This window comes from Heliangelus exortis, chromosome 20 (genome assembly GCF_036169615.1).
Source record: "Heliangelus exortis chromosome 20, bHelExo1.hap1, whole genome shotgun sequence".
NCBI classification, from domain to species: Eukaryota; Metazoa; Chordata; class Aves; order Apodiformes; family Trochilidae; genus Heliangelus; species Heliangelus exortis.
In genome coordinates this window covers 11,347,850-11,373,721 of record NC_092441.1, presented here as the reverse complement: position 1 = coordinate 11,373,721, position 25,872 = coordinate 11,347,850, and the positions used below count along the sequence as shown (strand labels likewise).

Below are 25,872 nucleotides of genomic sequence, written 5' to 3'. Positions count from 1 at the left end.
CCCCCAAGGTGGTTCGGCCCCGCCCACCGTTGCCCCTGGCGAGTGCCGTTGGTGGTGACTCTACGGTTGTGGCTCCTGTGCTGAGCTGTGCTGGTCTCTGCCTCTCTGGCTGCTCCTGCTCCTCGCCGTTGGTTTGCTCCTTGCTCCCGCCTCATCCCCACCTTTCTCCTACATCCCCTGTCCCTGCCTTTGCTCTTCCCTTCTCCTGACTCCCCCTTTTACAGCCCCCCGGCTCGGCCGGCTGCCTCCCACTGCTCCCGCAGGGCTGTGCCCGTGCCGCAGCTCGCAGAGCTCCTGGGATGGGGCTTTTCAACAAGAAGCAGAAGCTTCCCCGCTCTGGCAGCGCTCCTGGGCAGCCCCGCGCTGCTGCTGCTGCTGGCACCGGCGCCCCTGAGCCTCAGCAGCAAGGTCTGGGCAGGGTGCACCGCGCGGCTGCCTGTGGCCACCTGGCCTGGCTGAGGCGCTGGCGCCGGTGGATCGAGATTTGGGGCATCGACTGCCACGACAGGCAGAATCGGTGAGGGGCTGTGGCCGCTGCTGGGACACCTCGGGTGGCGTGAGGGGGCATCCCCCCTGCAGGGTTTGTGTGGGATCCCCTTGGAGCTGATTGCTTGCAAAGCAAGATGTACCCTGTCAGCTGGGAGGGGGAACTCGAGAGCTTTCCAGTGCTGGGAGCTGCTGGGTGGGCGCCAGTGCTCCTGGAGGTGCTGGGCTGCTGCTTGGCCCTGCTCTCCCTGCAGGGTTCTCTTGCAGCTGCTGAGGCCTCCCCAGGTCTCTCCTGCCCTGTGGGTGATGTGTGCGGGGTTGCAGCAGCAGCAGCAGCAGCAGGGTCCCCCGGGCTGGGTGGTGCCACAGCTTTGGTTCTTTCCTTGTCTGTCAGTGTTAAGCTCCCGTGTTTAATTCTCAGGACACCTCTCCACCTGGCGTCTGCAAACGGCCACACAGAGGTCGTCACATTTCTAGTAAGGCACCGCTGCCAGTTGGATGCTGCTGACAATTTTGGGAGAACACCCCTGATGATGGTGAGTGAGAGAAGTTCTGCTCTTGGCAGAGGGGCTTATTGAGTGTGCATGAAAGGAGAGGTGTCTGGCAGGACTCTGTGCGCAGAGCTGTGCGGAAACACGCCTGTTGGATTTGGAGTGGGACAGGCAGCTGTCAGGTCATCTTTGCAGGTGCTCTTTGCCAGTGGTCAGAAGCTGGGTGAGCTGTGAGGGAGTGAAATGTGAGTTTTGGAAGTCTTCCCTTTTTTTTGGAAGTCTTCCCTTTTTTTGTGTGTTCTCAGGCAGTGCAGTTCCGGCACCAAGCCTGTGCTGGTTTTCTGCTGAAGTGTGGTGCAGACCCAAACCTCAGAGACGTTGTCGGCAACACCGCCCTCCACCTGGCAGTCCTGTCTTGCAGTCCTAAAGTTGTGGAGCTGTTGCTTGATCATAATGCCAACCTTGATGCCAAGAATAAGGTACATGTTTCTATTTCTAGAGGAAGTTGTTTCAGAAAGTGGCAGCAATATTTCTGTTGAAGACTATTTTTGACTTCGATGATTAACTTGGTGTATTTGTCTGTCCTTTCAGGAGGGCTTTACCCCACTCAGTCTTGCTGTCTCCAAAGGTCAGGTAGAGACAGCTGAGTTTCTCCTGAGAATGGGAGCTGATGTGCATGCTCGAGACCAGCAACAAAGGTAAGGGGTTTATCCACGTGGGTCCCTTGAGTATTCTTTCGGTGGGATTGCTGAGAGGCACAGCAGCCTCATGTGCACTGAAGTGTTGTACGTGTGGCAGCTTGGTGTGACCATGCAGTTGTGTTGATTCTCTCTCCCATGTTCTTGTTGCTTTTAATGGAACCTGCTTTTTCTTTTGTTCATTGTCAAGTAATGGGAGAGCAAGCTGAGAGCACGCAGGAATGAAAATACTGACTGTCTGTGTAAAATGATGACTTCATAGCACATCTGGATCTTTCAGAACCCCACTCATGATGGCTGCTTCTGTTGGGAAGATGAAATTGATCCAAGTTCTCCTGCATTACGGTGCTGACATTTCCCATGAAGATACTCATGGGCGGACAGCTGATGATTATGCTTGTATTTATGGGTATCCCAGGTAAATGTTTAACTTTCTGGTTCAATGAAGTGGTCAGTTATAAGTGTGGCTGTTGAATAATTTTGTTGTTCCTTCTCTGATGTGGTTAGGTGTGCTTTGTTAAAAGCTAGGCTGAAAGAGTGTACCAAGCAGGAGTTAATAACTTGGAATGTGCATCTATAGGATGAAGGTGACTGCAGGGAACACTGAAGTGTGTACCGGCCCTGCAGAAAATTCTGTGTGTCTTGCCCTTCAGAAGTACTTAGGAGTCCCTGAATTCATGTGAATGTGTGTAGGATGAATAAAAACTGGCTGTTAACTCTTCTGCTAAATGTTACCTGCCAGGAAGTGGTTGTTTTTAACAACTCTGTTTCCTCTCTCTCTCTCTCTTTCTTTAGTCTTAGTGAGCAGCTGTCAGAAAGTGCAGCTCCAAAGAAGGCAGAAGCAGCTCGTGCAGGTGACATTAAATTGTCCTGTGATCAAACATCTAGCTCCTTCTCTTGAGGTTTTAAAATCCAGTCTGTCCTTACGAGGCCACGAAACCCTAAAAGAATCTTAGGAAATTAATATTTTTATGCAATGAAATTTAGTCTTGTGCTTTACCTCTCAGACCCTACGGTGGCGGTTTTATTCTCTTTGCGTTCTTAAGGGTGTTTTATCAGAACTGTGTGGCAAATGGACAGCAGATAGTGTCCAGGGGACATTTCTTGGCATTATTACTGCAGTCTCTGGCTGGCACCATGAAGCACGTGTCCTGCATCATGAGAGTCTCTTTGCTGTGCTGCAGTAACAGGCTGAGTGTGAGGTTAAGCTTTTGGTCTGGGTTATGCTGTTTGATTTTCTTTCCCTTTTCAGAATAGTCTGTAACTGGCTAGAGCATCAGCTAGTATTGTCTCTAGCATAATATTACACATCATACTACGTGAACTAGTAAAACTTTTTCCTCTGCTGTGTACTCATGTGTGCAAGGAGTACCTTGTTCATATGTACTGTTGAATTTTTAGCATGCCAAATCTAATTTCACCATGTCGTTTCGTGTTTGAGCAGGAGTAGAAGACTTTTCCAAAGGAGGCTTGAAAAGGTGAGACTTTACAAATACCTACCACTTCCTTGAGGGGGTGATCTGGGAGGCACAGGTGTCATCAATTTGCTTTGCTTTTTAAGCAGATCTGAGAAAAAGGGGATTGGTGATGGTTGGAGTGCTTCTGCAGAACAATTGGATTTTACTCCCAAGGTATGGTGCATTTCCAGGGAAATTGTCCTGTGAAAAGGAGTTATTTGAAGGCAAGTAACTGGGATTGAAAGCAACTGCAGTTCCAGCCAGCACTGTTTCCTCCTTAGAACCTTAGAGCTCTCTTCAAGTACCTCAAGGGAGGTTGGAGTAAGGAGGGAAACAGCCTCTTCTCCTTAGGGAACTGGGATGGGAGCAGAGGAAATGGATGGAAGCTGCACCAGGGGAGGTTTAGGATGGGTGTTAGGAAACATTTTTTCACTGAGAGGGCTGTCAGGCATTGGAATGGCCCAGGACAGTGGTGGAGGCACCATCCCTGGAGGCACTGAAAAGGCATTTGGAGCTGGTCCTTAAGGACATGGTTTAGTAGTTAGATGATGGTGTTGGTCAAAGGTTGGACTGGATGATCTTGGAGGTCTCTTCCAAGCTGTACCATTCTGTGATAGAAGCAGTCTCTGGCCTGCCAGCCTTTCTTCTGCTGTCAGTTTTTCCTAACAGACCATAGGCGTGGCAGAGCGTGCAGCAGAGTTACGGTTTGGCACAAAGGAGCAATAGGTAACGACATGAAAACCACATTGTTTCGTTTCTTGGGGCTCATTTGGGTCAGGCTTGCAGACCCTAAAAGTTTCTCAGTTACTTTTATAATCTGTTCTGTTCTTCTCCTGTGAGGTGATTCTTGTTTTCTGTAAATTTGGTGTTTCAGTCCAAACAGATAGAGGAACAGGGCATTTCTTTGTGAGGACCTCCTGAAATCCTCCATCTGCTGCTGCTCCTTTCCTCCCCATCAGGTTCCCCCACCAGCACTCAATGGCTGAGTTACTCAAACAGGTTCTTTTCTATGAGATGGCATTCTGTGCTTGTGTGTCATCTCACACTGCACATTTCCCCTCTTTTTTGGAATGCTCAGGCAGTGTTCTCTTTGTCAGCTCCAAGCTCTGGTGCCTGCTGTTCTTACTGGTGTGCTGAAGAATGAGCACCTTGTGCAGTGATGTCGGGAGCATCTGTTGTGTTGCAGTGGGGTTCTGGAGGGGTGAGGAGCAGGAGTGTGGCAGTTGGAGATGCCAGCATGTTTAGTTTTAACATGATTCAATTTTCTTGCCTTGATGTAAATGGAAGTGATGCATTTTTCTGGCATGATAGTAAAATTGAGGGGTATTTTGGTTAGTGTACTTGCAGGGGCTAATTTAGGCATCAAGTCTAGGGATGTAAACAGTTCTTTGAGCTTGTTTCTATTGAAAAAAAAAGTTTTGCAGAAATACATCTTTCTTTACAGAAGCAGCAGGAGCCAAAGGTGACACGGTGCATGAAGGCTTTCCAGCAGGGCAGGAAAACCAGTAAGCTATCTGGGAAAGATTGCACGATAGACTGATCTGTAAAAGTAGGCTTGCTAAGTAGAGTTTTGTATTTTTTTTCTTCTCTAGTAGGCAAGAAAATTAACTTTTGAAGACACGGCACTTTGTAATTTCAGAACCAAATAAGCCTTAACATTAAGCTATGAATCCCCTGCTAAGCCTTTGTCCCTGGCCAAGCCCTTCCTCTGCCCTGCCCATCCCTTCCCTACCTCCTTTTCCAGACATTGCTAGGTGACTCCTCTGAAGTGTGTTAGTCTGGAAATTTGCCAATTGCAATTAAATAAATAACTCCTTTTGTTCACATAGATTTTTTTTTTTTTTATTCCTTGTGCTTTTAGATGATAGCCATGGTTCTAGAATCAAAAGTTACTAAAGAAAAGCCTCCAACATAGAACAGTGGAGTGGCAGAGTGAAATAAAACCACTGAGTGTCTCCTTTCCTCCCTGGTGTGTAGGTTCCCTGCCACCCGTGGAAGAAGTGGAGGAAGCTGAGGATTTTCTCTGGGCTTCTCCCTGGGATTCTGAGGTACTTTGTGCGAAGGACAGGGAGGTTGCCACGGTGGTGCTGGGGAGGGTAGGAGGAAGATCCAGATGCACCTGAAAACTTGCTTCTGACCTGGGCCTGACCATTGCTGGTTTCCTGCTTTCCTGCTTGTGTCCCATGTCTGTCAGGGGCCCTTGGACATTGTTCTTCTGCAGGCAGCTGCTCAGGTAGGGGTGGGATGAAGTCTGCTCAGGAGAAGGACTTGGGCCTCATGGCAGCTGTACCTTGAGTTTGCTTTCTGAGCTGTTTCAGATTGGAGCAGGAAGCCAGTGATTTTCTTGGAGCAAAGCAGGGGGAAAGAAGAAAGGAATGATGGGTTTGGGACCGGTGAAACTGAAATGAAGCTGGGCTGAATTGGGGAAGTGCTTCTCAGGGGCTGTTCAGAAGGAGGGCTGAGACTCAGGACCTCAGAATTCTGCTAAAGATTTCCCTGGAAACACAGAAGGCCTTGTAAAAGAAAGCAAAGTTTCCCTTTTCTCTTCCACAAAAAATGTTCTTCAAGCTGTCAGTGGGTGGCGAAGCAGATGCTTGTTTCTGCTCTTCCCAGCTTTTTTGTTTCATCTCTTTCAGGAAAAAGCACCTGAACAACATGGAAAAGAAGAGAAGAAAGAGGTTGCTGTAGAGCTAGAGCATGCCATTGCTGGATGTATAAAAAAGTACTTACTTAATGGTAGCCCTGATGAGCCCAACACAACTTGCAGTAAAAACCCTGGTGAGAGAAATGATCTAGATCCAGATACTTCCTCTATGAATATAGATCCACCTAGAGTAAATGAACTAAAACAGTGGTTGACTTCTGAGGTTGCAAATTTTATCCTGGCCTGTAAAGCCTGGTGGCCACTTGTTAGAGTAGGAAAGCAGCTTTTGTATGTTCCTTCTCTGAGACCTGAAGTTGTGGTGTTGGAGTTGCATATGGTGCATATGAAGTTGGATTGCAGATGGTGCTCTATGCAGCAGGTGCCCTTCTTGCTTCTGTTGCTGTGTTCTCCCTGAAGCAATCTGACCAAAACGTGCAGATGAAGAGGAGAAGGAGGACTGGAGTGTCTTGGGTGTGCCAGTAGCATTCCCCTTCCTGGCGGGTGCTGTTGGATTGAAAAGCTGTGCTTGCTCTTGGCTGAAGCCGGGGAAAGCTTTGAGTGGAGCTGAGGGAGAGCCCTTCTGTTCCAGTGCCCCAGCTGCTCTGGTTTTAAGACGTAGGAGGTGTCTGCAGTGCCACCCGTGTGTGTGTGTGTGCTGGAAAGCCTTGCCAGCTGGGTCAGAGGGGAGCACTTTTGTTCCTCAGCTCAGGCCTCAGAGCAGGAGGAGGAGGCCCCCTTTGCATTGCTGGAAGCATCTTGCTCGTTACTGCATGGACCACAGTTTATCTGAGAGAGAGAGAGAGATCCTGCACCTTGAAGACACTGGAGTGAATTATTTGTGGCCATACTGATATTCATAAACTTTCTTTTTTACATAAGAAAGTTAAATGCCACCAAAGAAAATATTTAACACATATTTAGCACATTAAAAACTCTATTCTGATCATTTTCTCTCTAGCAGCTCTCAAATGTGAGGGGATGTGATGTTTTCTGTAAAGATTGTTCTCAGCATTAATCAAGATGCACGCTAGGAGTAAATAAGTAGCATTAAGTCATGCTGGTTGTAAAAATCTGTTGTTTTCACTGTAGGTGAGCACTCAGGATCTACTTGCCATGTGTCATCACCAGCAAAAAAAAGAAGCCTAAAGGAAGCCACTGACAGCTCTGGGGTGCAGGTATGTGAAGGCAAATATTTTGAATTAGAGTCTGGACTGATAAGTGGCATTATAGAGTGAATTGGATTATACATTAAGGTAAAGAAAAGTAACCAGAAAGTGACTAATGGTGATGGCAGAGTCCTGCAGAGGAAGGTTGTGTTACTGTCTGAAGTTGGGTACAGTCCTCTTAGGATGAGGAAAAATCCTTGCCAGATGCAGGATATTTGCTGTTCTGCTGCTTTGTTTCCAGCTGGTTTTTTTTGTTTCCAGCTGGTGTTGTTCCTGCTGTGCTGTGCAGACAAAGAATGCAGTCAAATGCATTTCTTCCCCATGCAAAATGCATATTGAAGGGAAGAAGGAGATTTGTCTGTAACAGGCAGATGTGTGTGATTAAACATGCGTGGTCTTCCTCTTTGTGAGAGAAAGCTCATGCAAGAAACCTTGAATTTTGGTGACCTTTGAAGCTTTCCCTGCCTCTGCAAAACGTGTGTGTGTTTGGCCATGTGAGGAAGTATTTGAAAAAGATTTTTTCTGAGGGCATTCATGAGGGGAATAGGGCAGGCATCCTGTTGGTGTTGGGCAGCTGGGGCAGGGCTGGGCAGAGGGGTCTGGAGTGCTGTGTAACACCTCAGGGGAGAGTGGAGGACATTATTTCCACTTTTGGGACATGGTTTAGTGGGCATGGTGCTGTTGGTTTCCCAGTTGGACTGGAGGATCCAGAGGTCTTTTCCAGCCTTAATGCTTCTGTGGTTCTGTGCTATGACTCTGTCCATGCAGGAGGCATTGGCCGAGTTCCAGAGTGAAAGGCATTTATTCCATCAGCTGCTGGAAGACATGCAGGAGCAGCAGCTCATCCAAGGAAGGGCAGTGACTGTATCCCAGGAATGGTTTAATGACATTTTCCACAAACTCAGTGCTGCTGCTGAGAAACAAGTGTACATGCTGGAAGAGATGAACAAGGAATTAAAGGCCGATTGCACTGATTTAAGAGAACAAATCTATAAATATGAGGCTGACAAAGTAAAAAGTGAGGTAAAGTATAAACTGTTTGCAGTGTTGAAGGCAACTTCATTGGTGTAAATTTCTGTTTGTGTTTTGGGCCCCCTTCTGAGAGACCTGCCTCTTGCTCAAAAGGTCAATTTCAGCCACTGACCTAAGCTTTCTAAAGTGTATTTTGTGATGAGTAGCAATATTTAAATTTGTTCTTTGTGTCTGTGTTAAGGCTAATGATCTGGTCAGAAGACTTGTTAGGATGTCAGTTAAACTGTCGTTCTGCAAATTCTACCAGTCCCAGGCAGAGTAAAGGTTTAAAAGTTGCCATACCCAATTTATTGAACTTTACTTTCTGGAAAAAAGGAACTAGTCCTGTTGAGACACTGGTGTGCTGTTTGTCTGCCTCAGTGATGAGAACAGTGCCTTAAAATTGCGTTTCTTTGTTCCTCTCAACCCCAGAGTGTTTGAGAGAGGTGAATAATTGCATGTGTCAGATAACCACCTTATTCTTCATTTTTCATGAAGCAGCTGGTGATAATTTAGAGGTGCTCAGCTGTTGACTGCTGGTGGCAGGCAAAATTTTCCTCCCTTTGGGACTGAGTCCCAAGACAGGTCTAAGTGTATAATCATATAAGTTAAAGTAAAGGCATAGTTCATGTTCTTATAACCTTTTTTGTGCTCATCTAACCATTTCATCAGGGCAATGTCAGAGAGCTGCAGCAGGAGCTTGGTGAAGCTCTTAAAAAGCTGTCTGTGGCAGAAGCTTCGCTGGAAGTTGCTACGAAGCGCTGCAGGAACCTGGAGGAAGCCAACCTGGGCTTGGAAAAGGAACTGGGAGAGGCTAAATCCAAGGTAGGTGAATTTGTCCCAGAAGTCCAGAACCAACTCCAGCACCCCCCCAGAGATGGGATGACGTGTGGAGGAGTCTCACTGTTTGATAAACGTGGTGTCCATGTCTGTGACATGAAGGACACGGTGTCCTTACTTGGTCTGAGGTTTGTATGTGGCAAGGTGCTCTGCAAAAGAGACTGACGTGTCTGTTGCTCATTGCATGTGGTTTGGCCCAGCAGTTTGTCTGATTTCTGAAGGGCAGTAGAAATTCTGGACTGCTGCACTTGGGCTTCTTTATGCTCACGGTGCTTCCCCTCACCCCCCCCTCCCTCTGGTAACAGAGGATGACAGAATCTTTTTGGTTGGAAAAGACCTTTAGGCATCAAGTCCAGGTGTTAACCCAGCACTGCCAAGACCACCACTGCATCATGCCCCTCAGCACCACATCTCCACATGTTCAGGGATGTGGAGTACCTTGAGTGCCGGTGACTCAACCCCTTCCCTGGGCAGCCGCTTCCAGTGCCTGACAACCCTTTAGGTGAAAATATTTTTCCTGGACCTTGGCCTTGCTGAACCTCCTAGAGTTGACCTTGGCCCGTGGCTCCAGCCTGTCCAGGTCCCTCTGCAGGGCCTTCCTACCCTCAAGCAGATCAACACTCCCACCCAACTGGGTGTCACCTGCAAGTCTACTGAGGGTGCACCCCCTGCCCTCATCCTGATCATCGGTAAAGATATTGAAGAGAAGGGGCCCCAACACTTAGCCCTGGGGGACACCACTGGTGAGCAAAGACCAAACGGATTTAATCCATTCACCAGCAAGTTTCCAGTTCTGAATGGTTTCGTACCTTATTCTGCATAGATATATATATTCTATTTATTTATTTTTCCCCCTTGTTTGGCCCTGCTGCCATTTCCATCCTGAAGCAGCCTTCGTGCAAGGGCTTCTTCCCAGCTGGTTTTTGAGTAGCTCTTGCTGTGCTCTTACAAAAATGAAAGTAGAGAGGCCTCAGAGTTCCTAAATAGGAATCATCTTCATCTCCTGACCAGAGGGGCAGTGAAGTCACTTCAGGAGGGGGATGAATTTTTATTTCATATTTTCAATGAATGAGGGAACCAATAGATACAAAGAGTGCCATGAGTCCCTTAAAGAGTTGGAGGGTGAGTGTTGGTGCTTGGAACCATGCTGTAAGGGATCAGGGGAGGGATCTGGAGGGTGGAAAAGTAACATGTTTTGTGGGTGTTTACTAGTAGAAGTGAAGATCTGAAGGTATTTGAAATGTTGGCAGTTTTTTGGGTAGTGGGTATGTGCAGACATGGGCAGTCGCCAGAGTAATATCTGCAGTCAAACTGTGGCTCTTGCATCACAAGAGATTGCTTTGAGTTTTGTTAAAAAAATACATGATTCGGGGTATGCTGGTGTAGTGTTCAAGAGGAGTAATACTTGAGCCTTTCTTAGATATTAGAAAACAGAAATCCTCACAAGCAGCTGGTGATAATTTAGAGGTGCTCAGCTGTTGACTGCTGGTGGCAGGCAAAATTTTCCTCCCTTTGGGACTGAGTCCCAAGACAGGTCTAAGTGTATAATCATATAAGTTAAAGTAAAGGCATAGTTCATGTTCTTATAACCTTTTTTGTGCTCATCTAACCATTTCATCAGGGCAATGTCAGAGAGCTGCAGCAGGAGCTTGGTGAAGCTCTTAAAAAGCTGTCTGTGGCAGAAGCTTCGCTGGAAGTTGCTACGAAGCGCTGCAGGAACCTGGAGGAAGCCAACCTGGGCTTGGAAAAGGAACTGGGAGAGGCTAAATCCAAGGTAGGTGAATTTGTCCCAGAAGTCCAGAACCAACTCCAGCACCCCCCCAGAGATGGGATGACGTGTGGAGGAGTCTCACTGTTTGATAAACGTGGTGTCCATGTCTGTGACATGAAGGACACGGTGTCCTTACTTGGTCTGAGGTTTGTATGTGGCAAGGTGCTCTGCAAAAGAGACTGACGTGTCTGTTGCTCATTGCATGTGGTTTGGCCCAGCAGTTTGTCTGATTTCTGAAGGGCAGTAGAAATTCTGGACTGCTGCACTTGGGCTTCTTTATGCTCACGGTGCTTCCCCTCACCCCCCCCTCCCTCTGGTAACAGAGGATGACAGAATCTTTTTGGTTGGAAAAGACCTTTAGGCATCAAGTCCAGGTGTTAACCCAGCACTGCCAAGACCACCACTGCATCATGCCCCTCAGCACCACATCTCCACATGTTCAGGGATGTGGAGTACCTTGAGTGCCGGTGACTCAACCCCTTCCCTGGGCAGCCGCTTCCAGTGCCTGACAACCCTTTAGGTGAAAATATTTTTCCTGGACCTTGGCCTTGCTGAACCTCCTAGAGTTGACCTTGGCCCGTGGCTCCAGCCTGTCCAGGTCCCTCTGCAGGGCCTTCCTACCCTCAAGCAGATCAACACTCCCACCCAACTGGGTGTCACCTGCAAGTCTACTGAGGGTGCACCCCCTGCCCTCATCCTGATCATCGGTAAAGATATTGAAGAGAAGGGGCCCCAACACTTAGCCCTGGGGGACACCACTGGTGAGCAAAGACCAAACGGATTTAATCCATTCACCAGCAAGTTTCCAGTTCTGAATGGTTTCGTACCTTATTCTGCATAGATATATATATTCTATTTATTTATTTTTCCCCCTTGTTTGGCCCTGCTGCCATTTCCATCCTGAAGCAGCCTTCGTGCAAGGGCTTCTTCCCAGCTGGTTTTTGAGTAGCTCTTGCTGTGCTCTTACAAAAATGAAAGTAGAGAGGCCTCAGAGTTCCTAAATAGGAATCATCTTCATCTCCTGACCAGAGGGGCAGTGAAGTCACTTCAGGAGGGGGATGAATTTTTATTTCATATTTTCAATGAATGAGGGAACCAATAGATACAAAGAGTGCCATGAGTCCCTTAAAGAGTTGGAGGGTGAGTGTTGGTGCTTGGAACCATGCTGTAAGGGATCAGGGGAGGGATCTGGAGGGTGGAAAAGTAACATGTTTTGTGGGTGTTTACTAGTAGAAGTGAAGATCTGAAGGTATTTGAAATGTTGGCAGTTTTTTGGGTAGTGGGTATGTGCAGACATGGGCAGTCGCCAGAGTAATATCTGCAGTCAAACTGTGGCTCTTGCATCACAAGAGATTGCTTTGAGTTTTGTTAAAAAAATACATGATTCGGGGTATGCTGGTGTAGTGTTCAAGAGGAGTAATACTTGAGCCTTTCTTAGATATTAGAAAACAGAAATCCTCACAAGCAGCTGGTGATAATTTAGAGGTGCTCAGCTGTTGACTGCTGGTGGCAGGCAAAATTTTCCTCCCTTTGGGACTGAGTCCCAAGACAGGTCTAAGTGTATAATCATATAAGTTAAAGTAAAGGCATAGTTCATGTTCTTATAACCTTTTTTGTGCTCATCTAACCATTTCATCAGGGCAATGTCAGAGAGCTGCAGCAGGAGCTTGGTGAAGCTCTTAAAAAGCTGTCTGTGGCAGAAGCTTCGCTGGAAGTTGCTACGAAGCGCTGCAGGAACCTGGAGGAAGCCAACCTGGGCTTGGAAAAGGAACTGGGAGAGGCTAAATCCAAGGTAGGTGAATTTGTCCCAGAAGTCCAGAACCAACTCCAGCACCCCCCCAGAGATGGGATGACGTGTGGAGGAGTCTCACTGTTTGATAAACGTGGTGTCCATGTCTGTGACATGAAGGACACGGTGTCCTTACTTGGTCTGAGGTTTGTATGTGGCAAGGTGCTCTGCAAAAGAGACTGACGTGTCTGTTGCTCATTGCATGTGGTTTGGCCCAGCAGTTTGTCTGATTTCTGAAGGGCAGTAGAAATTCTGGACTGCTGCACTTGGGCTTCTTTATGCTCACGGTGCTTCCCCTCACCCCCCCCTCCCTCTGGTAACAGAGGATGACAGAATCTTTTTGGTTGGAAAAGACCTTTAGGCATCAAGTCCAGGTGTTAACCCAGCACTGCCAAGACCACCACTGCATCATGCCCCTCAGCACCACATCTCCACATGTTCAGGGATGTGGAGTACCTTGAGTGCCGGTGACTCAACCCCTTCCCTGGGCAGCCGCTTCCAGTGCCTGACAACCCTTTAGGTGAAAATATTTTTCCTGGACCTTGGCCTTGCTGAACCTCCTAGAGTTGACCTTGGCCCGTGGCTCCAGCCTGTCCAGGTCCCTCTGCAGGGCCTTCCTACCCTCAAGCAGATCAACACTCCCACCCAACTGGGTGTCACCTGCAAGTCTACTGAGGGTGCACCCCCTGCCCTCATCCTGATCATCGGTAAAGATATTGAAGAGAAGGGGCCCCAACACTTAGCCCTGGGGGACACCACTGGTGAGCAAAGACCAAACGGATTTAATCCATTCACCAGCAAGTTTCCAGTTCTGAATGGTTTCGTACCTTATTCTGCATAGATATATATATTCTATTTATTTATTTTTCCCCCTTGTTTGGCCCTGCTGCCATTTCCATCCTGAAGCAGCCTTCGTGCAAGGGCTTCTTCCCAGCTGGTTTTTGAGTAGCTCTTGCTGTGCTCTTACAAAAATGAAAGTAGAGAGGCCTCAGAGTTCCTAAATAGGAATCATCTTCATCTCCTGACCAGAGGGGCAGTGAAGTCACTTCAGGAGGGGGATGAATTTTTATTTCATATTTTCAATGAATGAGGGAACCAATAGATACAAAGAGTGCCATGAGTCCCTTAAAGAGTTGGAGGGTGAGTGTTGGTGCTTGGAACCATGCTGTAAGGGATCAGGGGAGGGATCTGGAGGGTGGAAAAGTAACATGTTTTGTGGGTGTTTACTAGTAGAAGTGAAGATCTGAAGGTATTTGAAATGTTGGCAGTTTTTTGGGTAGTGGGTATGTGCAGACATGGGCAGTCGCCAGAGTAATATCTGCAGTCAAACTGTGGCTCTTGCATCACAAGAGATTGCTTTGAGTTTTGTTAAAAAAATACATGATTCGGGGTATGCTGGTGTAGTGTTCAAGAGGAGTAATACTTGAGCCTTTCTTAGATATTAGAAAACAGAAATCCTCACAAGCAGCTGGTGATAATTTAGAGGTGCTCAGCTGTTGACTGCTGGTGGCAGGCAAAATTTTCCTCCCTTTGGGACTGAGTCCCAAGACAGGTCTAAGTGTATAATCATATAAGTTAAAGTAAAGGCATAGTTCATGTTCTTATAACCTTTTTTGTGCTCATCTAACCATTTCATCAGGGCAATGTCAGAGAGCTGCAGCAGGAGCTTGGTGAAGCTCTTAAAAAGCTGTCTGTGGCAGAAGCTTCGCTGGAAGTTGCTACGAAGCGCTGCAGGAACCTGGAGGAAGCCAACCTGGGCTTGGAAAAGGAACTGGGAGAGGCTAAATCCAAGGTAGGTGAATTTGTCCCAGAAGTCCAGAACCAACTCCAGCACCCCCCCAGAGATGGGATGACGTGTGGAGGAGTCTCACTGTTTGATAAACGTGGTGTCCATGTCTGTGACATGAAGGACACGGTGTCCTTACTTGGTCTGAGGTTTGTATGTGGCAAGGTGCTCTGCAAAAGAGACTGACGTGTCTGTTGCTCATTGCATGTGGTTTGGCCCAGCAGTTTGTCTGATTTCTGAAGGGCAGTAGAAATTCTGGACTGCTGCACTTGGGCTTCTTTATGCTCACGGTGCTTCCCCTCACCCCCCCCTCCCTCTGGTAACAGAGGATGACAGAATCTTTTTGGTTGGAAAAGACCTTTAGGCATCAAGTCCAGGTGTTAACCCAGCACTGCCAAGACCACCACTGCATCATGCCCCTCAGCACCACATCTCCACATGTTCAGGGATGTGGAGTACCTTGAGTGCCGGTGACTCAACCCCTTCCCTGGGCAGCCGCTTCCAGTGCCTGACAACCCTTTAGGTGAAAATATTTTTCCTGGACCTTGGCCTTGCTGAACCTCCTAGAGTTGACCTTGGCCCGTGGCTCCAGCCTGTCCAGGTCCCTCTGCAGGGCCTTCCTACCCTCAAGCAGATCAACACTCCCACCCAACTGGGTGTCACCTGCAAGTCTACTGAGGGTGCACCCCCTGCCCTCATCCTGATCATCGGTAAAGATATTGAAGAGAAGGGGCCCCAACACTTAGCCCTGGGGGACACCACTGGTGAGCAAAGACCAAACGGATTTAATCCATTCACCAGCAAGTTTCCAGTTCTGAATGGTTTCGTACCTTATTCTGCATAGATATATATATTCTATTTATTTATTTTTCCCCCTTGTTTGGCCCTGCTGCCATTTCCATCCTGAAGCAGCCTTCGTGCAAGGGCTTCTTCCCAGCTGGTTTTTGAGTAGCTCTTGCTGTGCTCTTACAAAAATGAAAGTAGAGAGGCCTCAGAGTTCCTAAATAGGAATCATCTTCATCTCCTGACCAGAGGGGCAGTGAAGTCACTTCAGGAGGGGGATGAATTTTTATTTCATATTTTCAATGAATGAGGGAACCAATAGATACAAAGAGTGCCATGAGTCCCTTAAAGAGTTGGAGGGTGAGTGTTGGTGCTTGGAACCATGCTGTAAGGGATCAGGGGAGGGATCTGGAGGGTGGAAAAGTAACATGTTTTGTGGGTGTTTACTAGTAGAAGTGAAGATCTGAAGGTATTTGAAATGTTGGCAGTTTTTGGGTAGTGGGTATGTGCAGACATGGGCAGTCGCCAGAGTAATATCTGCAGTCAAACTGTGGCTCTTGCATCACAAGAGATTGCTTTGAGTTTTGTTAAAAAAATACATGATTCGGGGTATGCTGGTGTAGTGTTCAAGAGGAGTAATACTTGAGCCTTTCTTAGATATTAGAAAACAGAAATCCTCACAAGCAGCTGGTGATAATTTAGAGGTGCTCAGCTGTTGACTGCTGGTGGCAGGCAAAATTTTCCTCCCTTTGGGACTGAGTCCCAAGACAGGTCTAAGTGTATAATCATATAAGTTAAAGTAAAGGCATAGTTCATGTTCTTATAACCTTTTTTGTGCTCATCTAACCATTTCATCAGGGCAATGTCAGAGAGCTGCAGCAGGAGCTTGGTGAAGCTCTTAAAAAGCTGTCTGTGGCAGAAGCTTCGCTGGAAGTTGCTACGAAGCGCTGCAGGAACCTGGAGGAAGCCAACCTGGGCTTGGAAAAGGAACTGGGAGAGGCTAAATCCAAGGTAGGTGAATTTGTCCCAGAAGTCCAGAACCAACTCCAGCACCCCCCCAGAGATGGGATGACGTGTGGAGGAGTCTCACTGTTTGATAAACGTGGTGTCCATGTCTGTGACATGAAGGACACGGTGTCCTTACTTGGTCTGAGGTTTGTATGTGGCAAGGTGCTCTGCAAAAGAGACTGACGTGTCTGTTGCTCATTGCATGTGGTTTGGCCCAGCAGTTTGTCTGATTTCTGAAGGGCAGTAGAAATTCTGGACTGCTGCACTTGGGCTTCTTTATGCTCACGGTGCTTCCCCTCACCCCCCCCTCCCTCTGGTAACAGAGGATGACAGAATCTTTTTGGTTGGAAAAGACCTTTAGGCATCAAGTCCAGGTGTTAACCCAGCACTGCCAAGACCACCACTGCATCATGCCCCTCAGCACCACATCTCCACATGTTCAGGGATGTGGAGTACCTTGAGTGCCGGTGACTCAACCCCTTCCCTGGGCAGCCGCTTCCAGTGCCTGACAACCCTTTAGGTGAAAATATTTTTCCTGGACCTTGGCCTTGCTGAACCTCCTAGAGTTGACCTTGGCCCGTGGCTCCAGCCTGTCCAGGTCCCTCTGCAGGGCCTTCCTACCCTCAAGCAGATCAACACTCCCACCCAACTGGGTGTCACCTGCAAGTCTACTGAGGGTGCACCCCCTGCCCTCATCCTGATCATCGGTAAAGATATTGAAGAGAAGGGGCCCCAACACTTAGCCCTGGGGGACACCACTGGTGAGCAAAGACCAAACGGATTTAATCCATTCACCAGCAAGTTTCCAGTTCTGAATGGTTTCGTACCTTATTCTGCATAGATATATATATTCTATTTATTTATTTTTCCCCCTTGTTTGGCCCTGCTGCCATTTCCATCCTGAAGCAGCCTTCGTGCAAGGGCTTCTTCCCAGCTGGTTTTTGAGTAGCTCTTGCTGTGCTCTTACAAAAATGAAAGTAGAGAGGCCTCAGAGTTCCTAAATAGGAATCATCTTCATCTCCTGACCAGAGGGGCAGTGAAGTCACTTCAGGAGGGGGATGAATTTTTATTTCATATTTTCAATGAATGAGGGAACCAATAGATACAAAGAGTGCCATGAGTCCCTTAAAGAGTTGGAGGGTGAGTGTTGGTGCTTGGAACCATGCTGTAAGGGATCAGGGGAGGGATCTGGAGGGTGGAAAAGTAACATGTTTTGTGGGTGTTTACTAGTAGAAGTGAAGATCTGAAGGTATTTGAAATGTTGGCAGTTTTTGGGTAGTGGGTATGTGCAGACATGGGCAGTCGCCAGAGTAATATCTGCAGTCAAACTGTGGCTCTTGCATCACAAGAGATTGCTTTGAGTTTTGTTAAAAAAATACATGATTCGGGGTATGCTGGTGTAGTGTTCAAGAGGAGTAATACTTGAGCCTTTCTTAGATATTAGAAAACAGAAATCCTCACAAGCAGCTGGTGATAATTTAGAGGTGCTCAGCTGTTGACTGCTGGTGGCAGGCAAAATTTTCCTCCCTTTGGGACTGAGTCCCAAGACAGGTCTAAGTGTATAATCATATAAGTTAAAGTAAAGGCATAGTTCATGTTCTTATAACCTTTTTTGTGCTCATCTAACCATTTCATCAGGGCAATGTCAGAGAGCTGCAGCAGGAGCTTGGTGAAGCTCTTAAAAAGCTGTCTGTGGCAGAAGCTTCGCTGGAAGTTGCTACGAAGCGCTGCAGGAACCTGGAGGAAGCCAACCTGGGCTTGGAAAAGGAACTGGGAGAGGCTAAATCCAAGGTAGGTGAATTTGTCCCAGAAGTCCAGAACCAACTCCAGCACCCCCCCAGAGATGGGATGACGTGTGGAGGAGTCTCACTGTTTGATAAACGTGGTGTCCATGTCTGTGACATGAAGGACACGGTGTCCTTACTTGGTCTGAGGTTTGTATGTGGCAAGGTGCTCTGCAAAAGAGACTGACGTGTCTGTTGCTCATTGCATGTGGTTTGGCCCAGCAGTTTGTCTGATTTCTGAAGGGCAGTAGAAATTCTGGACTGCTGCACTTGGGCTTCTTTATGCTCACGGTGCTTCCCCTCACCCCCCCCTCCCTCTGGTAACAGAGGATGACAGAATCTTTTTGGTTGGAAAAGACCTTTAGGCATCAAGTCCAGGTGTTAACCCAGCACTGCCAAGACCACCATAAAATCATGTTCAGAAGGGTTTTGTACCTTGTTCTCCATATATATATATATATATATTCTGAAACAGAAATCATCTTTATCTACTTTTGAGAGGAGACAAAGGGACTGAAGTCACTTTAGGAGAGGGATCAAGTTTTATTTCAGTTTTCAATGGGGGAGGAAACCAGTGGATAGGGAGAGTGCCATGAGTCCCTTAAAGGGTTGGAGGGTGAGTGTTGGTGCTTGGAACCATGCTGTAGGGGATTAGTAGAGGGATGGGAGAGACCAGTCTAGAGGATGAGAAACTATCAGGGGTTTGTGTTCATTTGCTAGTAGAAGTGAAAGTTTGAATGTGTTTGAACTGATGACAGTTTTTTGGGTAGTGGGTATGTGCAGACATGGGCAGTCACCAGAGTTTTTCAGCAGCAGTTGTTTTTTCTCTATAAAAGCTCTCCCAACTGTTGTCGATTCTTGCTGTGTTTTTACAGTGTCGGGAAGTGGAAAAGCAGCAGCTTCAATATGAGCATCAGATTTATCACTGCATGAGTTCTGGCAAGGATAGGGAAAGAAAACTAAGAGAGAAGTCCCAAAAACTTAAAGACCTCCTGTCATCACCTTCGGAGACCAGGGCTAGAGTAAAAGAGCTGGAAGAGCGTGTGCACTGGTAAGAGACTGACACAGAGAACCAAGGTGTCTGTCACTGTCCGGGGTTGTGTGAAAACCACAGCACAGCCTCGTTGCATCACAGCAAGTTAACAGGTGGTTTTGAAGATGCTTTTGTTTGTTTTTCCCCTGGTGCTCTTCAAGAATTGCTGCTCTGGTGGATTTCTCTGATAAGGCCTGTATTTCTTTTTAAGCCTTTCCGTGGAAAATGCCAGACTGGAAGGCACAGTCCAGCAGCAAAAACATATGATTGAAGCCCTTGAGGGAACCCTGCAAGCCTCTGCCTCAGTAAGCTGGTCCTCAACTTGCCTTGTTGTGAGCTCCTGAGCTTCTTACCGATTGCTGTGGGGAAATGCTAAGATGAGGTTTTCCTGGAGAGCTGAGTGGAGCTCAGTTCCCTCTTTCTCCTGAATACTGGCTGCTGGTCTTTCCCCTTTGGTTCACAGGGCATGGTTTTCAGATGTCATGTGGGTGGGAAAAGCTCCTCCTGATGGTTTTCACTGAAGTTTCTTTGTGTCCTGCATGGTGTTCTCCCTCTCCTTGAAGAAAAGAGCAGAGGAGATGACTGCAACCAGTTTTACAGTGCCCTCAAACTATGGCCATTTTGATCATTGGTGCTGGGTATAATAGGAATAAAGAGGTGAAGAGGTGGATGTAGTATTCATTTTTGATAATGAGGAGTCTGGAACTTTCAGGCTGGAAAGTCAGTGTGTGTCTTCTTGCTTCTTTTACTGCTTTTGTAGGCTTGTCAGCACCTGCAAGACTTGATAACCAGCTTAAGAGCAGCACAGGCAGCTGCAGAGGAGCAGCACCAGCAGCAGGTACATGGGAGGCTTCTGTGTTTTCTACTTAGCTTTTTCTTACAGAGTGCTGCTAAAGCATCCAGCAAACTTGTGTTCTAGATAGTTGAGCTGAATCAGCAGGTTCTGTTCCACTTTGGTGCTGGATCTGCTAGGCAAATCTTGGTCCCTTTGGGTAGCAGCATAAATAGCACTGCTGATCTGAAAAGGTTTTCTTGCTCTCAGGAGATGTAGAGCTGCTAGAGAAGCAGTGAGGGTATGTTCTGTGGTGGGTGCTAAAGGGATTTTTCTCTGCTATCATTATGAACTCAAGAGGATGTCTGTAAGAAAGTTTTTGGGCTATTTTGTGTGTGTGTCTTCTTACGTTGCAAAGTTGTGAGCTCCTCTTCCCACTTCTAGAGTGTTCATTCTTTCTGCGAGCCCCAGGTGCTGCAGTTTGGTTCCTTAGGCACACTGCCTTAGCCTTAGCTGGAAATATTGGATGGGGAGAGGACAGTTTAGGCCTGTTTCCATGTGAGTTTCTGCTTCCTTTGTGCTGTTACCTCTCTGGTCACCTTAGTTTTTCCTTTTGCCACCGTTGCTTTCACAGCTGCAAAAGCAGGTTGTGCTGTCTGTGCCATCAAAGGACTTGCACAGCATGAGGACAGAGAGGCTGAAGCCAGGATTGCACCCTGAAGACCATGGTTCCCCACTTGGAAGGAGAAAGAATGAATTCTTGAAACAGGTGAGCCCAGGAAACCCTCCAGAGGACCAGCCAATACCCAGCACCACCTCGTTCACATTTTGTTGAGTACTTCTCTATTCAGGTGTTGCTCTTATTCCTGCTCTTCAGGCTCAGACTCCCTTGTGATTTAGGGATCCTCCAGGAGGCAGATAAAAGCTAGCTGGGTCCCTGTGTCAAAATTTTGGAGTGGTTGTATCAGGCAGAGTTGCTGGTGTGGTTTGCTATCAGCTTACCACATTGAGTAAGGATGCAGTTGCCCATTTTTCCCTGGATTTCTTCTGGTCATCTTCTGACCCCTGCGTTTCTGGGCAGGGTAGAATGTTTCATGCTTCCAGTTCAGTGTCTGGAGGAGCTGCTGCATGTTTTGAGGGTAGTGGGAGCTTAAAAACCTTGCAGAAAAACATACTGAAGGAACAGGGGGCAAATGAACTAGTGCCAAACAAGAAACAAGAAACAGCTGCCAGATTCCAAGGAGCAGTCTTTCCCTTTTCTCCTTTTCTGCAGAGGAAAAAGTATAAGTAGAAATTCAGAGCAGCTGCCAGCTCTTGGCTGGTTTGGCTGAGAGAACAGCAAGAGGGAAAACAAGATGTGAATCAAAATCACCTCTTTGCTTCAGTGGGAGCATCTGTTTCCATTGTTAGATACTGGCCTGCTGGGTGGGAAATCCAATGAAATATTCTCAGGAATTGTGTCCCTTGGCTTTCTGTGGAAGTTGGCTGACAGATGGAGGTGTAGTGCAGCTGCTGTGGGGAGAACATGAGATGCAGGTCCTGCCTGTAGATCCTGTTCTGCGCCCTGTGTGTCATCTGTCTTTTCTGTTTTGAAAGTGTGAGAGTGACAGAAAGAAAGAGAAGAAGCTTAAAGAGTTGAACTGCAGTGTCAGAGTGCATCTGGACAGAGAGCTGGAAACAAACAAGGAAGTGGAGAAAGAGTCTGAGAGGTAGGTCTTGTTCATATCCCTGAGCACCAGTTGACTGTATTAAACTTCAGTGTAAAACCGAGTGTATAGAGGTGTCTGTGAGGAAATTCCATCCTCATCTTAGTGCTAGCAAGACAGTGCTGTACATGAGATGAGAGCTTTCAAGAGCTGCCAAATGGAACTGCAAATGGAGGTTGCCCTGCAGGTCTCCTGGGAGGGAAGTCTGAATTCTTACTCAGGTGAAATTTGGACCCTCCAGGCATGGCATAGGAATGCTGTATTTTTCTCTCAGTAATTTCTGTTGTGTCAAGCACGTTAAAGATGAAGCAAGTTCCATCTGTGATGTTTACACAAGAGTACGTGAAAAAGGCTGGTTGTTCCTTTCCTTCATTGTTTTCTTGCCAAATTTGCTGTATAGGTTGGACGGATTTTCAAGAATTACACAGATTATAAAGGAAAATGAGGAGAAGATGTCCCTGCGTGATTTGAAGAAAGAAATGCAGGATGGCTATTCTGAAGTGGTCAATGAATTTGGTAAAATAAATACAAAGGTGAGCTCTCATTTGTGTGAGGTTTTTTGTGGCGGTGTTTTTTGATCCTGGAACCTGTGTTACTCTTTCCCAAGTCGTCTTTTCACGTTGTTCATTTGTTGTTTTTTTTTCTGGGCTGTATTTTGGAATGGATTTGGCTTTCCACAGTGCTCATTCCACTGCTGCAGCAGTAGATGACTGTACCCAATAACAATAACAAAGCAGTTATCCTGATGGGTAAAGATGAAAAGGTGATGTGCAAAGCAGTCTCTGCAAGGGCACCTCAAGGGAGATGGGAAGAGTCCCCACAAGGCTGTCAGGGTCCATGAGCTCCAGGGGCAGGAGCAGTCCCACGCCCCCTCCCCAAGAAGAGTAGCAGAGAGCCATGGGGATGAGCCAAGGGTGCAGATCCCCAGGGCAGCCCCTGGGGACAGGCAGATCTGCATTCCTGCCAGGACATGGTATCCATGGGTGAGGGTCAGGGCTGAGAGCAGTGAGACCCAGCCCAGGCCACCATATGGAACGCCACCATCACTCAGAAGAACTGTATGAAGCTGGCTTTGCCCAAGGTCACCCTCAATCCCCATCTTAGGCATGACTTGAGCTGGAGAAAGTTCAGGTGGTGTGACAGCTGTTCTTTTTTAAAAGGAAGCCCCTCGTTTTGCTTTCATTTTAATACTGAGTTAGTAGATGACAAATACAGTCCTGGTGCCCAGTCCTTTATCAGTTTTTCACAGATTGCCTTCTTTTAGATCCTGCTGAACTCCTTTTCTTTTTTGGTTTTGTTTTTTTATTTTTCTCTCTACAGCTTGATGAACTTTTTTGGAAGCTGGAGGCAGACAGGGAGAAAACCAAACTCAGGCTCAGTGAACTGAGGTGTGAATCCTGGGGAGGAACCAGGAACAACTGGAGAAGCCCAAACAGCAGCTGCATGCAGAGGTGAGAAACATCACCCATCAGTTCTGAGAACAGAAGCCACCAAAGTGGCAGGGTGGGGGACTCCTTCCTTGAGGAACCCTTTCCTCTCTGCCCTGTCCTACAGAGACAGTGTTCCTTCTTTAGAAGCTTTGATGAATAACAGTGCTGAGAGGGGGGGATTCTTTCTGAATGAAGAAAGTCAAGAATTCTTGCCCATGGTAGTTGCTCAGGGGTTCTGCCTTGGTTGCTGAGGGGAGTGAGGAGGCACAGGTGGCTCAGGGAGTAAACCTGTGCCCTTGACACTGGGCAGGTTCAGCTGAGGGGTGGGAGAGTTCCCTTTTTCTTTGTGGTGGGTAAAAGTGTGTTACCTGCTTCAGGAGCAGGCAGCTTCCCAGGACAGACTGGAACAGAGCAGAGCCCATGACCACGATGCAGAGAGAAAGCTGCTGCTCTGCAGGATTGGAGACCTTGAACAAGAATTGGACAGTGAAAGGAGACCCTGAGGGAGAGCATTGCTCTAAATCAAAAATATGAAAAGCTGTATCTGGAGGAAGTGAAAAAGAGAAGATGCCTACAAAACGAACTGGAAAGGTAGGTACATGCCCTTTGGGGTGTTTTAAGAGATTACTTTTTTCTCATGTGTTTTCCTCCAAAACTTCCTCTTCTACATCTGGTCAGCATTATATCTGTAAACCTGAGATGGCGTATTTGTGAGGAAGGTTCCTTTAACCCTCGCTCTGTCTTTAATTTCTTTTGAACATTTCAAGAGTAACACCACTGATCGTGGAATTAATGTTTTTTTTAATTAATTGTACCTTAACAGTGAGCCTTTTTGCCCGTCTTTAATAATCTCGTCCTTTTATTCAATGAATGGCAAAATGCCCCCTCCCCCCCCCCCAATGAATTTGATGTGCTGTACTGCTTAAATAAGGATGGGCCCTTCAGAGAACAGAAGTTGGTTCTATGAAGGAAAAAAGTGGATATCTTTTTTGGCTTCCATTTGAGGAGCATGGTTTGAACTTCCCATGGGAAAGGGTATGTAGCTCCGATTTGTTGTGCAGGTGTTCTGTGCCTTTTGGAAGAAGCTGTGTAAGCACACAGCATTCACAGATTGCTTTGAAGCTCTCGTGCTGAGCAGTCCCAAGTGTTGGTAACTCTTGCTGCTCCTTGCAGGTGCTTTGACTGCTAAGATATAGGCTCTCCAAAACCCCTCATGTCAAAAGGAAAGCAAGATGCTTTTCTTCTCTTTATTCCTTTGCACAAGTTGTGGAGTGTTCTCTGGACCTTCTTGGCATTGTAAAGGCTCCAGAGAGAAGGGAAAGTTCTAACACCTCAACTCCTACTGCTTTGCTTCGGGTTGGTCCTGTTTTGGGGTCATCTTTTGGTCTAGGCAGTAGTTTTCCTGCTTTTTTTTCTTCTACCTGTGCCTTATTTGACATGTTAGGGCTCTCTTCTCCCCAGGATTTTGCTGTTGCTTGTACTTGCTTGAAAATGATCAGAGGTTCAGGGCTTTGGGGGGCTTTGGGATTTATCCACATGCGTCCCTTTAGTATTCTTTCAGTGGGATTGCTGAGAGGCACAGCAGCCTCATGTGCACTGAAGTGTTGTACGTGTGGCAGCTTGGTGTGACCACGCAGTTGTTTTGACTCCCTCTCCCATGTTATTTTTGCTTTTAATGGAACCTGGTTTTCCTTTGTTCATTGTAAAGTAATGGGGAAAATACTTTTCCTGAGAACAAGCAGGAATGAAGCTAATGACAGTGTCTGTGTAAAATAATCCATTTCATAGGAAGTTTTGAGTCTTTCAGAACCCCACCCATGATTGCTGCTGCTGGTAGGAGTCTTCATTTGATCAAAGTTCTCCTTCATTACAGTGCTGGTGTTTCCCATGAAGACACTGCTGGGCTGACAGCTGAGGATTATGCTTTTATTCATGGGTATTCCAGGCCTCCAAACTTGAAAATTTGCCGACCGCTCATTGGGATCTCATCATTTCCTTACGCCTCCCACTCCACAACAAGCACCGTGTTGTTCTCCTCAGTATGTGTGCCCCAGCCCTCCAAGCTGACCATGCAGAAAAAAATCAAATTCTACAGCCAGCTGCACTGCCTCACCCAAAAGGTTCCTGCAGATGCTAAGATCATAATCCTTGGTGACTCCAACACCGCAGTAGGAAAGAACTATGAAGCCTGGAAAGGAGTCCTGGGCAAGCATGGTGTTGGAAACTGTAACGACAATGGACGTCTCCTGCTGGAGTTTTGGGCTGAGCAGAACCTCACCATCCCCAAAACTCTCTTCCAACAACCTGGAAGCATCCTGGATCCAAGCACTGGCACCTCACTGACTGTGTCTTAGTGCGCCCGAGAAATGTTGGCGATGTCCGTCCTAGCCAAGCGATGCCTGGTGCAGAATGTCCTACAGACCACTGCCTTGTGCCATGCAAACTTACCCTCTGCTTGAAGCCCAAACCTAAGAGGGGTGGCATCCCAGGGAGGAGGCTCAAAGTGAACCATCCTCCAAAAGGTACAGTGAGAAACAGCTTCCAGGTAAACCTTCAAGCTGGGCTTTTAGATCATCCCATAGATCCCTCTCCTGAAGCGCTTTGGCAACACAGTAAAAAGAGCATCCTGCAGTCCTCTGAAGAATCCCCAGGGTTCTCCTCAAAGAAAAACAAAGATTGCTTTGATGAAAACACTCAAGAGATCCAAGGTTTGTTGACAAAGAAGAGAACCGTCCACCAAGCACACCTTGCTCCGTCATCTTGCCACGTCAGAAAAGTGAGCTCCAACAGAAACTTGGAGACAGCCACAACAAGTGATGGATCAGCCTGGCAGAAAAGACTGAACTGTGCAGGGTATGGACCCACAGGACACCAGGTCCAAAGCCCCCTACTCAGAGCAGATGGCCAAACGCTTCTCACAGATAAAACTTCCATCCTGACCCCATGGTCTGAACAATTTCAGACTCTCTTCAGTGCCAGCCTTGTCGTCCAAGGCTCAGCAATTCAGCACATTACACAACAACTGGTGAAAACCCAATTGGACACAGCCCCTACTTTGGGAGAGATTCATACAGCAGATGAAAACTGGCAAGGCAGCTGGGGTTGATGGAATCCCACCTGAGGGCTGGGAGCATGGAGGCCAAGCTCTCCATGCTCAATTTCACGAGCTCCTTGTGAGTTGTTGGGAACAAGGGGTACTCCCACCAGGTCTCCGTGG

General features: G+C 47.3%; 1 protein-coding gene and 1 long non-coding RNA gene across 2 annotated transcripts; both read left to right on the top strand.

The window, feature by feature from the left end:
* The first annotated feature begins 299 nt into the window (after positions 1 to 299).
* Positions 300 to 20,414, top strand: LOC139805807 (ankyrin repeat domain-containing protein 20B-like). Its single transcript, XM_071764648.1, has 19 exons — positions 300 to 517; positions 908 to 962; positions 1,283 to 1,456; positions 1,569 to 1,675; positions 1,956 to 2,093; positions 2,471 to 2,529; positions 3,120 to 3,153; positions 3,240 to 3,306; positions 4,577 to 4,637; positions 5,110 to 5,180; positions 5,769 to 5,910; positions 6,866 to 6,951; positions 7,711 to 7,965; positions 8,626 to 8,778; positions 18,590 to 18,765; positions 18,959 to 19,052; positions 19,508 to 19,585; positions 20,154 to 20,288; positions 20,397 to 20,414. Exons 1-19 carry the CDS (start codon positions 300 to 302, stop codon positions 20,412 to 20,414), a joined length of 2,121 nt encoding a protein of 706 aa, XP_071620749.1.
* Positions 20,415 to 22,614: 2,200 nt separating this feature from the next.
* Positions 22,615 to 25,426, top strand: LOC139805598 (uncharacterized). The gene is made up of 3 exons (XR_011729900.1): positions 22,615 to 22,676; positions 23,033 to 23,246; positions 24,529 to 25,426. It is a non-coding gene; the product is annotated as an uncharacterized lncRNA (long non-coding RNA).
* The last annotated feature ends 446 nt before the right edge of the window (positions 25,427 to 25,872 follow it).